The following is a 14,032-nucleotide window of genomic DNA, read 5'->3' as shown; positions in this document are numbered from 1 at the left end:
TCTCAGTATTGGAAATGGCCCCAGAGGTTAATCAAGTAATATCAAGCAGAGTGTCTGCAGCAATTTGACTCTTCCAGGTGTGGCCAGGGCTGGTCTCAGCTCAGCCTGGCCTCCAAAAACAGATCCACTGAGTGCCTAGGGCTCTACTGTGAGGTGGGTAAAGGCAGAGTGAGCTAATTAGCTGCACCAACCCACATTCACAGCTGGTGCTGGGTGTTGCAGGTCTGCCAAGAGCCAGTTAGACTCTCCCAACCCAGAACTGTGTGAAAGGGAATGGGAATATACAAACAGAAAGTGTTGCTTTAGCCCTGGGATGTTATGGGTTTGCAAATCAGATGGATGCACTGGAAGCTGGCTGGTCCCTGTGCAGACATGGCCTGGATCTGAGCTGGAGAGCCAAATCAGCCCCTGTATTGAACTCATTTACCAGTACAGTACCTCCACTGCCAGGGTGTCCAGCACTCAGGAGACACTGGGTGTGACTCACGTGTGCTGGTAGTGGAGAGAGCTTACATCAAATTCAGAGGCAGTTGTACCCACTTCTGCCTTGGCCAGCCTTGATCCTGGGCATCCTAGGGAATAAGCCCAGCCTCTTGTGCATTTCTTTCAAATCCCCTTTTGCCCTCTTCTGCCATTTTGTTGCTCCTGTGTTAGCCAAGACCTAGTTTACTAGGGCTCTTGATTGGAGACTTATTACAGCTTATTTCTGTCTGCCTTTCTTTAAAGCCAGCTGAACATACCCAATGCTCTTCCTCTATGGTAAGACCGAAAATACAGACCACCCTCCCAGCTTCTGTGACACTCTTTCTAACACACTCCTTTTTTCTCTTCTCCGTGATCACAAGTTCTCTCTCCAAGCCCAGCCTAGTTATTTGTGCATGAAGCTGCCATGTCATGTATTGGTGTGAGTCTGGTGTTCACATGAGCTGTGAATATGCTGCACATGTGTATCTCTTGTGCATCCTGAGCTTTCCTTTGGTCAAGTTAACTGTTGTTCTGCCTTCTAATGAACCACCAAGAGAGAACTGGACCTGGTAAGATTTCTTGTTAGTAACAATGTCCCTGTGTCACTGTCAATGTGACGCTGAATGAGTTTGCAGTGTGACTTCACGTCCAAGCTTCCAGAAAAGAAAGAGTTGGGCCTCTGAAGCTCCTCTTCAGTGAGGTGATTCATTATAACACTTGAGTTTGTATTTTGCACTGGTGCAATGGTGCACAAAACTCTGCTGCCTTGGTGTGTGAAGCAGGCCCCACACCACCCCCAGAGAGTTCCAGTTTCTGGATTGCCACGCTGCAGAACCTCCCTCCTCTGCAAGGATATGCCTTCAAAAAGCTGGATGAAAGCAAGGAGGAAGTGAGCAGGGCTACTCAAGCATCAGCTAATCTACAGCCACCTAGTTTGAAAATTACTGTAATCTTCTAAGGCATGGCTGAGTTTTTGGCTAAGTGGTTTGATGCCAGTAAGTTGCACATTTGCGTCAGGGAGGGATTTGTTCTATTTTATCTGCTGCTGAGACTTTGCCTTCTCCAGGACACTAGAAGGGCAGAGATAAACTTCTGCCTACAGTAACTGCCTCCTCTCAGCAAGGAAGGACAAAGGAATACTAAAACCTCTGTCCAGACCCATGTCCCAGCTTGCTGCCACCTAAAGAGCCAAGACAACCAGAAGAACAGCAGGTAGAATAAGAAAACTCTGGTTTTTTAGTCACAACCACAGCATGATTGCTGTCCATACAACCTCTAGATTGGTACCTCAGCTCTGTTTTAGATGGCATAGAGCTTGGCTTCTACAGGACTGGAAGAGGTATTTGACCTTACAGTGATCCCTCTGGGACTGTAGCACTGAGAGTATTCAGTGCCAGTGATTTTTGATTCCTTGGAGGCCACATTCCCTCCTTCACCTCAGAGCAACTCCCTCCAATCTGCTGAAGCCCACAGCCTGATGTCCAAGTAATCAAATCAGGATGATGTGAGGTGTAGGGAGCACTCAGGCTTTTTGTAACACAGCCTGTTTCCCTATTCTTTTTCACCCAGTTACTCCATGGTTAGCCAGTGCCAGCCTTTGGTACAGCCTGGAGGAAGTTACCTGGTGACAGACAGAGACAGACAGACAGACAAACTGAAGCTAGGTGCAGTCGTGATCAGTTGTACATGGTGCTGAGCTCTCTGTGTGAGCAGGGGTCACACCCAGCACCCAGCTACAGCCCCTGCATAGGGACAGGGACAGAGCTGAGCATCAATCAGCTCAGAAACAGGGGCACACCCAGGTACACATCTGCATCTGGGCATTTCATCCCAGAAACATCCACCCAGGCTGCTCCTGTGCCTTGGCTTTTATCAGAAGCAGACAGGCTGCTGTTTTCACTGCCCAGTGACAGGAAATCCAAAGGGTCTGTTCTCTCTTGGTTTACACAGTGGTGAGTAGTTAACAGCAGGGGTGATCTGCACTGTTTCTTCCTCCTAAATGTTGCTCTTTTGGTGTTGTTTAGACTCCAACTGCAGTCTTTGCAGCCTGGGTGGGGACAGAGAGGGGGTTTCCATGCACTGTGCTCACAGCAGGTCAAGTGGCAGGGTGACAGTGTTATCTCCACTGTGGCAGGAGGTCACATTCCCACAGTGCTGCTACCGGAAGGCACCAGCTCCACAGGCTTGGCACAGTATTTTAGGGGGTTAATAAACTGGAAAACTTGGCATTTGCTGTGCCCTTGAGCTAGGCAGCAAGTCCTGTGCCAAGGCCAGGTGAGCCTGCTGCTGCAGCAGCCTTCAGATGGATGTTGCCTTCACACATGTGAAGGCTGAGGAACGTCAGAGCTGGTTACAACCCCAGGGGAAAATGCTTAGGGACAAAGCAGATGCTGTGAGAAAAAACAGGCCAGAAGAAAGACTATTTTAAAATACTCCACGCTCGAACAGTAGCAGCGAAGCCAAAATAAAATGTTTTTTAAAAAACAGAAGTCAGTGCACAGACTGTGGGAAATACAAAGGGGTCATGAGAAATGAGAAAGGCCCAGCAGTGGGAGAGAGTGACCAGGGGCCAGCCCACAGGAGCATGGCCACAGCAGCACAGGGACAGCCGGGCTGGCAGCAGTGCCAGTGACACAGCACACACCTTGGGGTGCCCCCGTGGGGTTTTGCAGCCAGGGGTGAATCTGGGACCTGCTCCTGTTCCCAGCAGAGCAAGCAGAACATGGCTGGTGCCTGACACCAGATTCAGCAGAACTGCTGGCTGAGACACCCACTGGGGTGAAACACTCAAGGCAGGCCAAAAGGGAAAGCGTCTTTCTCCTCCAGTGCAAGGTCAAAGGGGAATTGCCTCTTTCCAATGTGAGGAGATATATTGGAGGGTATGAGCATATCCTATCCCTAATCAGAAAGCCCAGACAAACTGAGGGGAGAGGCTGATGGCCTTGAGAGGCCCCCTAGAGCAGCCTCACCACCATTGGAGACGGGGCAGGCCAGAGCAGCCTCGGCTGTCCCTGGGGTGAAGGGAGTGGGAGCCCAGGGAGCAGTGGCAGGACAAGGAACAGTGCAGTGAACCCTCGGCGTAGGCTCCTCTGTGGCCCAGGGCCCCGGTTGCTCTCGTGCTGTTGTAACTCCTGCCTCTGTGCCAATGGCTTCCAGAACGCAGAGGAAAACTCTCGCATCTCAATCACCTTCTTCCGACTCTTCCGTGTGATGCGCCTCGTGAAGCTCCTGAGCCGAGGGGAGGGCATCCGGACCCTGCTGTGGACCTTCATCAAGTCCTTCCAGGTATTCCTTCACTTTTCTCTAAGAAAGGCCCCACTCCTTTTGGTTTCCCTCGCTGGCCTCTCAGGGAGAGGTTTCACCCCAGTGCCTGAGCTCAAAGGTGCCCGGGGAGAGGTGGCACAAATGAGTCAGGCAAATGGAACTCACAGAGAGTGACTGCCTGGGTGTGAGTTTCATCTTTAAAGCATGAGGAATTGCTTGAGACCCTCCTGAACAGCCTTAATAGTTCAGTTCAACTCAATTACTGCCTGTCTGTAACCCTTCTATCTCATCTTTTTTTTTTTTTTCCCTTATTTGAGCTGTGTTTCGTATGTGTAACTCTAAGTGAAATACACAGCTATGGGGAGAAGGCCTGTGTCTCAATTAAGTTTCCTTTAAGCTTTGTTTTGAGGATTTCCAGGGAGTATTAGAGGTGTGTGGCCTCCATACTTTCATCCAGGAAGAATTCACCTTTTTAGCCCTACTCTTTTGAGCTGGTAACAATGCCAAGTTATTGAATTGCTGCTGCTTTTTTTTCCCTGGAGACAGGTTGCATTTCAGTGGTAGGTAAAGTTCCAGAGTAGATAGGAGGAAGTGAAGAATAGCAGACCGGATAAGAATCATCACCTTTGGAGGAAAACAAAGGTTATTGTTATAGTTTGTAATAGTATATTGTTAAAGTTATTTGCAGGAAAAAACCTAGCCACATAAAGTAAAATGATAGAGATGAAGCATGTCATATTCCTGCATCCTAAAATGACCTGGATTTACTGGACCAGCACAACCTGGATGTTAGCTGGGGCTTATCCAAAGGAATCAGCAGGGAAACACAGCACAGGAATACAAATGGTGGTCTAAACATGAGCAAATATGCAGAACACACCACTGGGCAAAAGCATGAAAGAGTAACTTGTGCAACACACGAGCCTTGAAACAGTACCTACACAGCCCTCAGACTGAGGCTGTAAATGGTCAATAGCTTTGGTAGTGACTCAAATGGAAAAGGAACTGACCTATACTTTAAAACTTAAACCTTACCAGGGACAACACAAGCTGGAACCAAAGCCTGCAGTGCTGCAGCTCATTGCCACTTCTGTCTCTTTTCAGCAGAAGCAGCACACGTGCACACCAGGGACCAGCACGGAGTTATTCCAGTGCAGCTCTCAGTGGTCCCAGTAGCCAGCCCACCAGGCTGATGGAAAGGACTCATTTTGCCCAGTCCTTGACTGCCAGGGGACCTAACCCTGCACAGCAGGTTTCTGGCACATCCACACCACAGTGACTTTTTCCATTGCTTGCAGAGCTGCTAACTTCCAGGTTGTTATCTGAGCAGTGCCACTGGGAACCATTCTGTTTGCATGCGTAGGAATGAGATTTCCTTGGCACAGCTCAGCCAGCCCTGGTGCAGGGCACAGAGTCACACTTTCCAGCTCCTGCCTCTCCTCCCCTTGCCCTGTGCCTCTGCAGCCTCTTTGGCAATAGCTTGCCCTGAGCTGAACTTGTCACAGCCCATGGCTGGAGAGGAGGAGATGGATGGGAAAGGAGCACCTGGACCTTCCCTGCAGTGACCTCCAGGCCTCTTCAGCTGCAGAGTCAGGCAGGGTTGTAGGGTGGTGGGAGAAAGGATGGAGGGAGGGATCTTCCACAGCAGGGGAAGGGGAAAAACCAGGCAGCATTGCAAGCAAGTGCCTTTTCCCTTGAAAGCCTTTAGCCATTTATAACATGGAATTCTCTGCTCCAAACTCCTCCTCTTGCAACTACCGGGAGGCTCCTTTGGCAGCTAAGAATAGCCCCTGTGCCGCTCCCACCGTCAGAATGTGGGATCCCAGCAGACTTTGGCACGGGCTCCTCAGTGTCCCCACATGCTTCCAGGAAGCATCTCTGCTCACACAGGGCAGCCCAACAAGCAAGGAACCCATGGAGTGAGATCCCATGGTCGCCTCCATGTGCCCTGGGCATGGCATGAAGCGCTGACGTAGGAGCTGGGGCACCGGTCAGAGCGGTGGGAAAATGCTCGGCGGGGTTTCCTGCTGTCTGCAGAGACAGCAACAGGGTCAGCCTGGGGAGTGGGAGGAGGAGGAGGAAGTGAGAGGGTGCTGAGGGCACGGCAGGGCCGTGGGAACGCCAAGGAAGGACAGAGCCAGAGAGGACAGAGCCAGAGAGGACAGAGCCAGAGAGGACAGAGACAGAAATGGAGAATACGGGAAGCTGAAGGAGCCATGGGGAACAGGGGGCAGGGATGAGCAGGAAGGTGCGTTAGTAAGTAGAACAGAAATTGCAGAACATGAAAAGGAAGTGAAGGGGCAGACAGGACAGAAGACACTTTCCCACCCCCATATGGATGGGGAAAACAGCAGTACTGTCAGAAAACAGCTAAGGTTATATACCTTAGAAGTACTGTTAATGTTATACGCCTGTCTGGACACTACCCCAGGAGCTCTTAGGTATTGTGTGTATCAAGTCCCAGCTAAATCATCACAAAATGTTTGGAGCCCAGTTCTGAGCTGGTGGTCTCTTCAGTGGCATTGTGAGGTAAACATACCAATTTGTCTGGCTCCCTAAAAAGCCAGAGGAATCTGTCCTGAGATTCAAGGTGATGATTACAGACATTGTCTAAAGGATTTGATTATTTTTTGCCATTTTGATGATATTCTGATCTCTTTGAAATGATTTATGCAGATCTTAGTCAAATTTCCATGGTGGCCAGTGAAAATATTCCCTCATTTTTTCCTGTGGGATTCAGTTGTGTTGAATTTAGGATTACAGAAGGGTTTGGCTTGGAAGGGACCTTAAAGATCACCTAGTTCCAACCACTCTGCCATGGGCAGAGACACCTTCCACAGGTTGTTCAGAGCTCCACCCAGCCTGGCCTTGAACAGGGATGGGGCAGCCACAGCTTCTCTGGGCAACCTGTTCATGTCTCACCAACCCATATAGTAAATAATTTCTTCCTAATATTTAATATAAACCTGCCCTCTTTCAGTATAAAACCATTGCCCCTTCTCCTATCACTGCATGCCATTTAAAAAAATCCCTCTATGTCTTTATTGTAGGCCCCCTTTAGGTATTGGAAGGTACTCTAGAGTCTCCCTGGAGCCTTCTCTTCTCCAGGCTGAACAACCCCAACTCTCTCGGCCTGTCTCCATAGCAGAGGTGCTGCAGCCCTCTGATAATGTTGTAGGCTCGTTATATTCTGTGAAACTGGATGTTCAAAATCTAGATCAGGGACTGTGCTCACATTTTCAGAGTGAATGTGTCCACCCATTTCCTCTGAATCAAATTCTGAAAGCCTCTGCTCTGAGTGCTAGATATTTCAAAAGATTCCTGCTCAAAAGCCTGAGCCCATGAAGTCCCAAACCCTTGATTCCTGTCAGTGGTGGAGGAAACCAGGAGCACTCAGCACTTGGCTGACTGCACTGACCCCTTCCCTAGGAGGCAGCTCTGCTTATCAGGGCTCTGCATGTCCTCTCCAGCAGCTGATCACTGACACTTGGTGAACGGCACACACCATCAGGAACACCTAACACCCAACAGGAAAGTGCTGATGCTGCTTTAGGTACTTAGGGTGGTACCAGCCATTGCAGCAGAAGCCTTGAATTAGGATTCCAGCAGCTGTAGCATCTTTTATTTCACCATCCTGGATGCAGGGAAATATCACACTGCCATTAGTGCCAGAGTAGTGCTGGCTGTGAGAGCTTTCTCCTCCTGGTAAGCAGGTGTAGACACTGGTTTTCCCTCTTTCCTGGCTCGGTCAAGGGCGGGGGTGCCGGGAAGGCAGCGGAGCTCCATCCCTGCATCCCTGCATCCATCCCCCATGGCTCAGAGCCGAGCCGAGCCGGCGGGGCGGGGCTGGGCTGGGCGGGCAAGCCAAGCGCGGGCTTGCAGAGGCATCTAGCGGCTACTGCCCGCACTACAGAGCCACGCTGGGACAGCCGCGCCCCGTCCCAAAGCCAGCCGCGCGAACCAGGCACAGACACAGCCCTCTTTTCTCCTCTCGTTTCCAGGCTCTCCCCTACGTGGCTCTTTTGATAGTGATGTTGTTCTTCATCTACGCTGTGATTGGGATGCAGGTAAGTGAGGCTTAAAGAGCTCGGGTGTGTCTGTGTTCTCCTAGAGCATGGGAACAGGATTACAGGGTAACTAGATCAGTGTGTGGTTGTGGGGGCTTACAGCAATGTTCTCACACAGTAAGGTGAGATGGAAGCTAACCTTGGCTGGAGAACATTGTCTGACTGGGTACCTCCAACCAGATCCAGATCCAGAAAAAAAAGCAAGCAAATAAAAGAATTGACCCATTTAAGGGCAGAACACAATATGCAAACAGTAAAAGGACCATGCCTGCCCTCCACATTCTTGAAGGAATATCCACAAAGATTTACTGCTTTTCTTGTTGGTGCAAAACAGTTTTTTAAGTGGGCTTATGGCCATGCTGCACTGAGCAAACCAAAATATTCTCTTGTATCTCTCTCACACTGGCACAACTTCCACTGAGTTGTAAAGAGCAGCTTTTGATCTACACCCATGAAGGGAAATATGGGATCAGACCCAATGTACCAACACTTACATCAACACAACATCTTACTCAGTTTGCAAAATGTGCTTGGAATCATCCTGAGCATTCACCTGTGCAGGGAACTGATGTTGCACAGACACCATTGAAGATAGCACAAGATACAGACACAGCCTGTGACAGTCCCAGCCTCATTTGCTGTGCTGCTTTTCAAGCTAAGCTTCACTTTCCCCTTCCATGTTAATCAAAGTTCTCAGACAAGTCAGCCATCTGGGATCAGAGGCCACAGTATGGAAAGGCATGGCATAATTGCTTCCAGAGGTCTGCAAACATGACAGGCTTCTTGGTTTCACAATGGCAACAGAATTTGTAATGAAATTCATCTGACCTCTGTGATCTTGTTTTGTTTCCTGTTATTATAATCACATGTTTTCACAAACTCCCTGCCCCACCATGAAAGATAAAATTAATGTTTTCTTGACTTATCACAGGTTATCTCAATAGCCCCAGTAATCACAGCTGTCATTTACTCTGCTAAGCTCATACTGTAAACTTGCCAGTTTTGCCTTTAATACCTAAGATGGCCAAGATCTTACAAATTACCTGTGCTATACAGAAAATCACTTCAGAGTATTAAGCTGGTATTACATCACTGTACAAAGCATTATAAGGGACTTCCAAGCACCCACAAAGATGGGGTCTATAGTGGTTGGGGCACTGCCAGGGCCAGATGCTTTATTCTGTAATTCTACTCCTTTTTCTTTCAGTTAGTTCTAAGTTACCTATTTAACCTTTGGCTTACTTTCAAGCCTCTGTTTAAATCATCTCAGCAGCCTGAAGATCATACATCTGCCTTTCACATTGATCTAGATTACTAGGTTGCTTTGTGCCTTCATGTCTTCCAATAAGAAAACCAACTTTTTAAATTTTCCCTGTTTGCCCAGAGCCCACAGACCTGTGATTATCGCTTTTTGTCCAAATGGCATCTCAGACATTTTGTGTGCAGCTCTCTTGAACGTGCTGACACACAGAGTTCCCTCCCACACAGGGGCACATAGGAAAGAAAATCATCCCTCACTCCATTAAGCAGCTACCATGAAAGACTGGATGTCCCAGAACTGATAAAAACATCAGAATTTCCCATATAAAGGAGACCTACTACTTTATGCCAGCTACTGCCACAACCTGGAGCGTAACAACATTCAAGCCTCACTACCTAATGTGCTCAAGTGGAAAACATCCAGGTTGATGCTGATGGATGGAGCTGCTCTAGGATGGCCCAGGAGGCACAGATTGGAGAGGCTGTGAGGGAGGAACCCCCACTTGCAGCTCCTCCCAGGTGCCTAATGCAAAACACCCACAGCAGCTGCTGCCTCCTGTGTGAGGGAAGCTGTAGGGTGGATCATGGGGAGCTCCCTTATCTACATTTGCCTGAAGTGATAAATATGGGCTGCTTCAGCTCAAGCTCGGTGCAATGGGGCGGTCAGAGCTGCCTGTGGCATGGGGCTGGCCAGGCAGAAGTTCCCCTGCATCCATGAGGAACCCCTGAGGAAAACTGCCATGTGCTGACCCTCCCTCCTGCCTGGCAAAGCCGTCCCACCATTGTCCCTGTGCTCCTCTCCGTGTCACTGTTTCTCGGGGGTGCTAATTATCAGTGACATTTCCTTGAAAATAAGCTGGGTGTTCTCTCAGAGCTGCTCTGTTCCTGCTGCTTGTTTCGGCTACAGAGAGATTACAGCTCTCAGCCCCTGAGATCTCCGCCACGTTGTTATCAGTGGGGAATAAATAGTCCTGACTGTGCTGTGTAGAGACCTTTCTGCCACACAAGGTTTGTTTAAGCTCTCAGTCCCACTGCCTGAAAGTACAACAGCTATCCAAGATTTTTTAAAGAAGCCTGAAACTGCTGCACTGGGGGCTTCACACCCAAAGACAGGGCCCCTAAGAAGGTTTGCTGATGGTTGCAGGCTTGGTTGATGTGGCATGGGGGGAAGCTCTAGGCCATCCTTGTCTGGGCAGATCTGGTCATCATCTTCATGCTGCTGTAATCTGGGAGGACCCCAGAAACACCTGCTGGAGACGGGCATGACTATAGAAGGGCAGGCATTTGGACAATTGCAGACCCAAGGCAATGTATTTACATTGTTTTTGTGAAGGTCCAAGGCCCCCCACAGAGATGGAAGCTCAAGGCTTTGCAGCTGCTGGTCCTTTGCTATCATTTTGTCCTGACAATGACAGATAAGCAATGAAGGAAGGAGCCTTTTCTTCTCTGTTACTGATTTATTTCAGCTGGACTCCCTCCCCAATTGAGTGCCTGTTAAAACAAGGCCCCACATCATGTATTCAGTGTCTGAATAAGAAAGGACACCTTGTTTTGACACAAGATGCTTCTTATTGCAGAATTAGTGCTTTTCTGGTTATAAAGCAGAAGCCAGGGAAGCAACAACAAACATGAAAGACACAGAAAATTTTCTTTTAATATAAGAGCAGATTCCACTAAATATCAGAGTCAGGGTGAGGCCAAGAGCTACAGGCGACAAGAGGTTTGGAGATTTTGCAGGGCTAATCTGAAAAGACCTCTGCTTTCTGCCAGGTGTTTGGTAAAATTGCGCTGAACGACACCACAGAAATCAACCGCAACAATAACTTCCAGACCTTCCCCCAGGCAGTGCTGCTGCTTTTCAGGTGGGTACACAACAGCTCTGCCTTGTGTCAGCCTGGGAGCACCATTCCTCTGCTCTCGGGCACAGATTATCTCCTCCTGCCGTGTCATGTTCCCGAGGTGAGTGGTAACATGTTGTCCTTCAGTTGGGGAGCCTGGAATTATGTCAGATGGAAGGAGCAGTGCTTTAAGTCTCTTGTAGCCCAGCAGCTCACCCTGGTTATGCTCAGTGCTGGGGAGGGACACAAGTCTTCCTACACAGAAGGAAAGAAGCCAGTTTTCAGTGCTTTCAAAAGTTGATATACATCAAAACCTTCTTTGGCTCAAATCTGGCCAGTGTGACTTCCAGCAGGGAAAGAGACACGATGAACTCGTGCTTAGGCATGGCCGTGGCCAGCTCAGCTTAGCACATCATCCCACTCCAGCTGGGGCCAGGGAGGGGTGCTAAAGGGGTGGGAAATTGGCACAAATTCAACACTGTCATAATTTTGAAGGACTTCTTTACATTAAATCCACAGCCATGTCACACATATCTCCATGATTCTGCTTGGAATGTGACAGCCCCATACCCACATCAGCCAAAGCCAGTCAGAAATGATAAACTGATGATGGCAACAAAACCAAATAGAGGAGCAGTGTGGTATTTTAGGGGTCCCCCATGGCAGGAAGGAAATGATGAATCTGATTCTATGTTCTTAGAAGGCTAATTTATTATTTTATGATGTTATATTAAAGAATGCTATTCTAAAACTATACTAAAGAATACAGAAAGGATATAGACAGAAGGTTACCAAGAATGATAATGAAAACTCGTGACTGACTCCTCAGTCTGACACAGCCTAACTGTGATTGGTCATTAACTAAAAACAATTCACCTGTTGATGAACCATCTCCTACCACATTCCAAAGCAGCCAAACACAGGAGAAGCAATCAGATAATTATTGTTTTCATTTTTCTCTGAAGCTTCTCAGCTTCCCAGGAGAAGAAATCCTGATGAAGGGATTTTTCCAGAAAATAAGACAGTGACAGAGCAGGGTATGCCAGGGGATGTCAAAGCCATCAGCCTAACTTGCTCTTAATTGACCTCAGTGGCAAAACTCTCATTAATGTTCATGGGATCAGGAACAGGTTGCTAATGTGCTCTGTCACATCCAAGGTCACTGCTGTCTCCTCCTGCCCTCTGCCTTGCCCAGGTGTGCCACAGGTGAGGCCTGGCAGGAAATCATGCTGGCATGTCTCCCTGACAAGAAGTGCGACCCGGAGTCGGAGCCGGCCAACTCCACAGAGGCCGATCACTCGTGCGGCAGCAGCTTCGCCGTCTTCTACTTCATCAGCTTCTACATGCTCTGTGCCTTCCTGGTGAGTGCCCAGCACAGACCTTCCTGCAGCCTCAGCCTCTGCTTCCCCAGAGCAGCAATGCACAAGAATGATCTCAAATCTCCCCACGGGTCTTTCCCAGCAGAGCCCTTTCAGTGACAGCATCCCTTCCCTGCCACCCTCCAGCTCTGGGGGATGCTCTGCTTCCAATCCCTGTCTTTTGTGCACGGCAAAGGAGCGTTCTTCCCCCCCTCCCCCTAAAGGAGAAAACCAAATTAGTCTGTTGTGGGCTGTGCTGAGGCTAGCAACGCCTCAGCCACACTTCCCACCTTCCCTCCTACCTTCCTTCTGGCTGCTGAGCAGGTTTTTCCTCCGCTGCCAGCAGCAATGACTGTGAGAATACACATATCCCACTTGCATCTGCTCCGTGTTGGCAGTGCAGCACTGCTCAGAGCGACAGCACACGCTCTGCAGCTGGCAGCAGTGCCCAAAACCCTCCCAGTGAACAGCAGCAGCATTTCTAAAGTTTTGGCCTTGGGCTAGAAGAAAGGACTTTTATCTCAGCCCCACTGCCTGTTGAAGATAAATCTCACCTTGTTCTGCCAGGCAAAGACACAGGTAAATAAAAAGCGACAACAGCACAAATAATAATTCAGCCAATTTGTGCCTCATCCATTTAGTAGGGAGGAGGAAAATGTAACCAGCTGAGAATATTCCACCTCAGGGCTCTTCCCATTTAAACTGGGGGGCTGGGATGGGAGAATAAAGAAGCTAAACCAAATGGCCTCCTAGTTTTGTGAGTCCAAATCCAGACCTTAAATGGAGAACCTGGTAAAATGTACTGTTCCTTGCTCATCCATCACATCATCTCTGTCCTTGTTTGCAGATCATCAATCTTTTTGTAGCTGTTATAATGGATAACTTCGATTACCTGACACGGGACTGGTCCATTTTAGGACCACACCACCTGGATGAGTTTAAAAGGATCTGGGCAGAGTATGACCCTGAAGCTAAGTAAGTAACCCAGCCTGGCTATCAGCGCTCCTCAGAGAACAGGCCCATTATTTTCTGTTCTCTAGACTCAGTGCAGTAAGTGCCATGTTCCTCCTGCAGGAACACTTTTTCTTTTTTTTTTTTTGGTACTAAACTCATAAAATAGATATCACCACCAGGTACTGCTGGTGAATCCATAAGCCCAAAGTGCAAAGATACTCACAGAAGTCTCAGCATTTAGGCTGCACTGTTCCCTGTCAGGCCATTGCTTTACTTTCTGTCAGCGAGATATAGACTCAGGGGAGCAGGAGACTGAGAAAAAGAGATTAGGGGGTTGGATTATTGATGTATTTGTTTGTGATATTGAGCTGTGACTCTTCTGCTTGACTTTGTACTCACAGCAGAGCTGCTCTGCTCAAATCTCTGTTTTTTCCTATGTCATATATGCCCACCACAGCCTGTACATTGACATGGCTGCATTACATTTTCTGCAGGGTTATTCACAAGAGCAGACTTGCAGGGATATAAAGTTACACCACAACAACTCATATGAGGGCTTAACTGGCATTCAGTATTATATGCTCTGTTTGACACATGCTTAGGCTTAAAGTGCATTTAGATCCCTGTGGCATTACTGTACAGTTGACAATTGTAATTGCAAAGCTCCCTTCATAATGCAAAAGCCATGGAGAGAGATTTGGGTGTAAACTGAAAGCAGATCTCTTTAGGAGACAAAGTGTTGAGATTAGTCTGGGCTTAGGTTCTGCCATACATGAGGGTGTGTCACATTATGAGAGTGATACATGAATTTAAACACTTCTTCACC

At 48.5% G+C, this 14,032-nt stretch overlaps 1 protein-coding gene across 2 annotated transcripts in view; it reads left to right on the top strand.

Moving 5' to 3' along the window:
- Positions 1-14,032, top strand: part of CACNA1C (calcium voltage-gated channel subunit alpha1 C) — a 454,710-nt gene that overhangs the window by 417,209 nt on the left and 23,469 nt on the right. For both annotated transcript variants that reach the window (XM_058806025.1, XM_058806026.1), the window contains 6 exons: positions 727-759; positions 3,622-3,750; positions 7,731-7,796; positions 10,827-10,918; positions 12,090-12,255; positions 13,100-13,227. In XM_058806025.1, coding sequence (XP_058662008.1) covers positions 727-759; positions 3,622-3,750; positions 7,731-7,796; positions 10,827-10,918; positions 12,090-12,255; positions 13,100-13,227 — 614 coding nt within the window. The remainder of the gene's footprint in view (positions 1-726; positions 760-3,621; positions 3,751-7,730; positions 7,797-10,826; positions 10,919-12,089; positions 12,256-13,099; positions 13,228-14,032) is intronic.

The sequence above is a fragment of the Ammospiza caudacuta genome, chromosome 5 (genome assembly GCF_027887145.1).
Source record: "Ammospiza caudacuta isolate bAmmCau1 chromosome 5, bAmmCau1.pri, whole genome shotgun sequence".
Taxonomy (NCBI): Eukaryota; Metazoa; Chordata; class Aves; order Passeriformes; family Passerellidae; genus Ammospiza; species Ammospiza caudacuta.
This window is presented reverse-complemented; position numbering and strand designations above follow the sequence as displayed.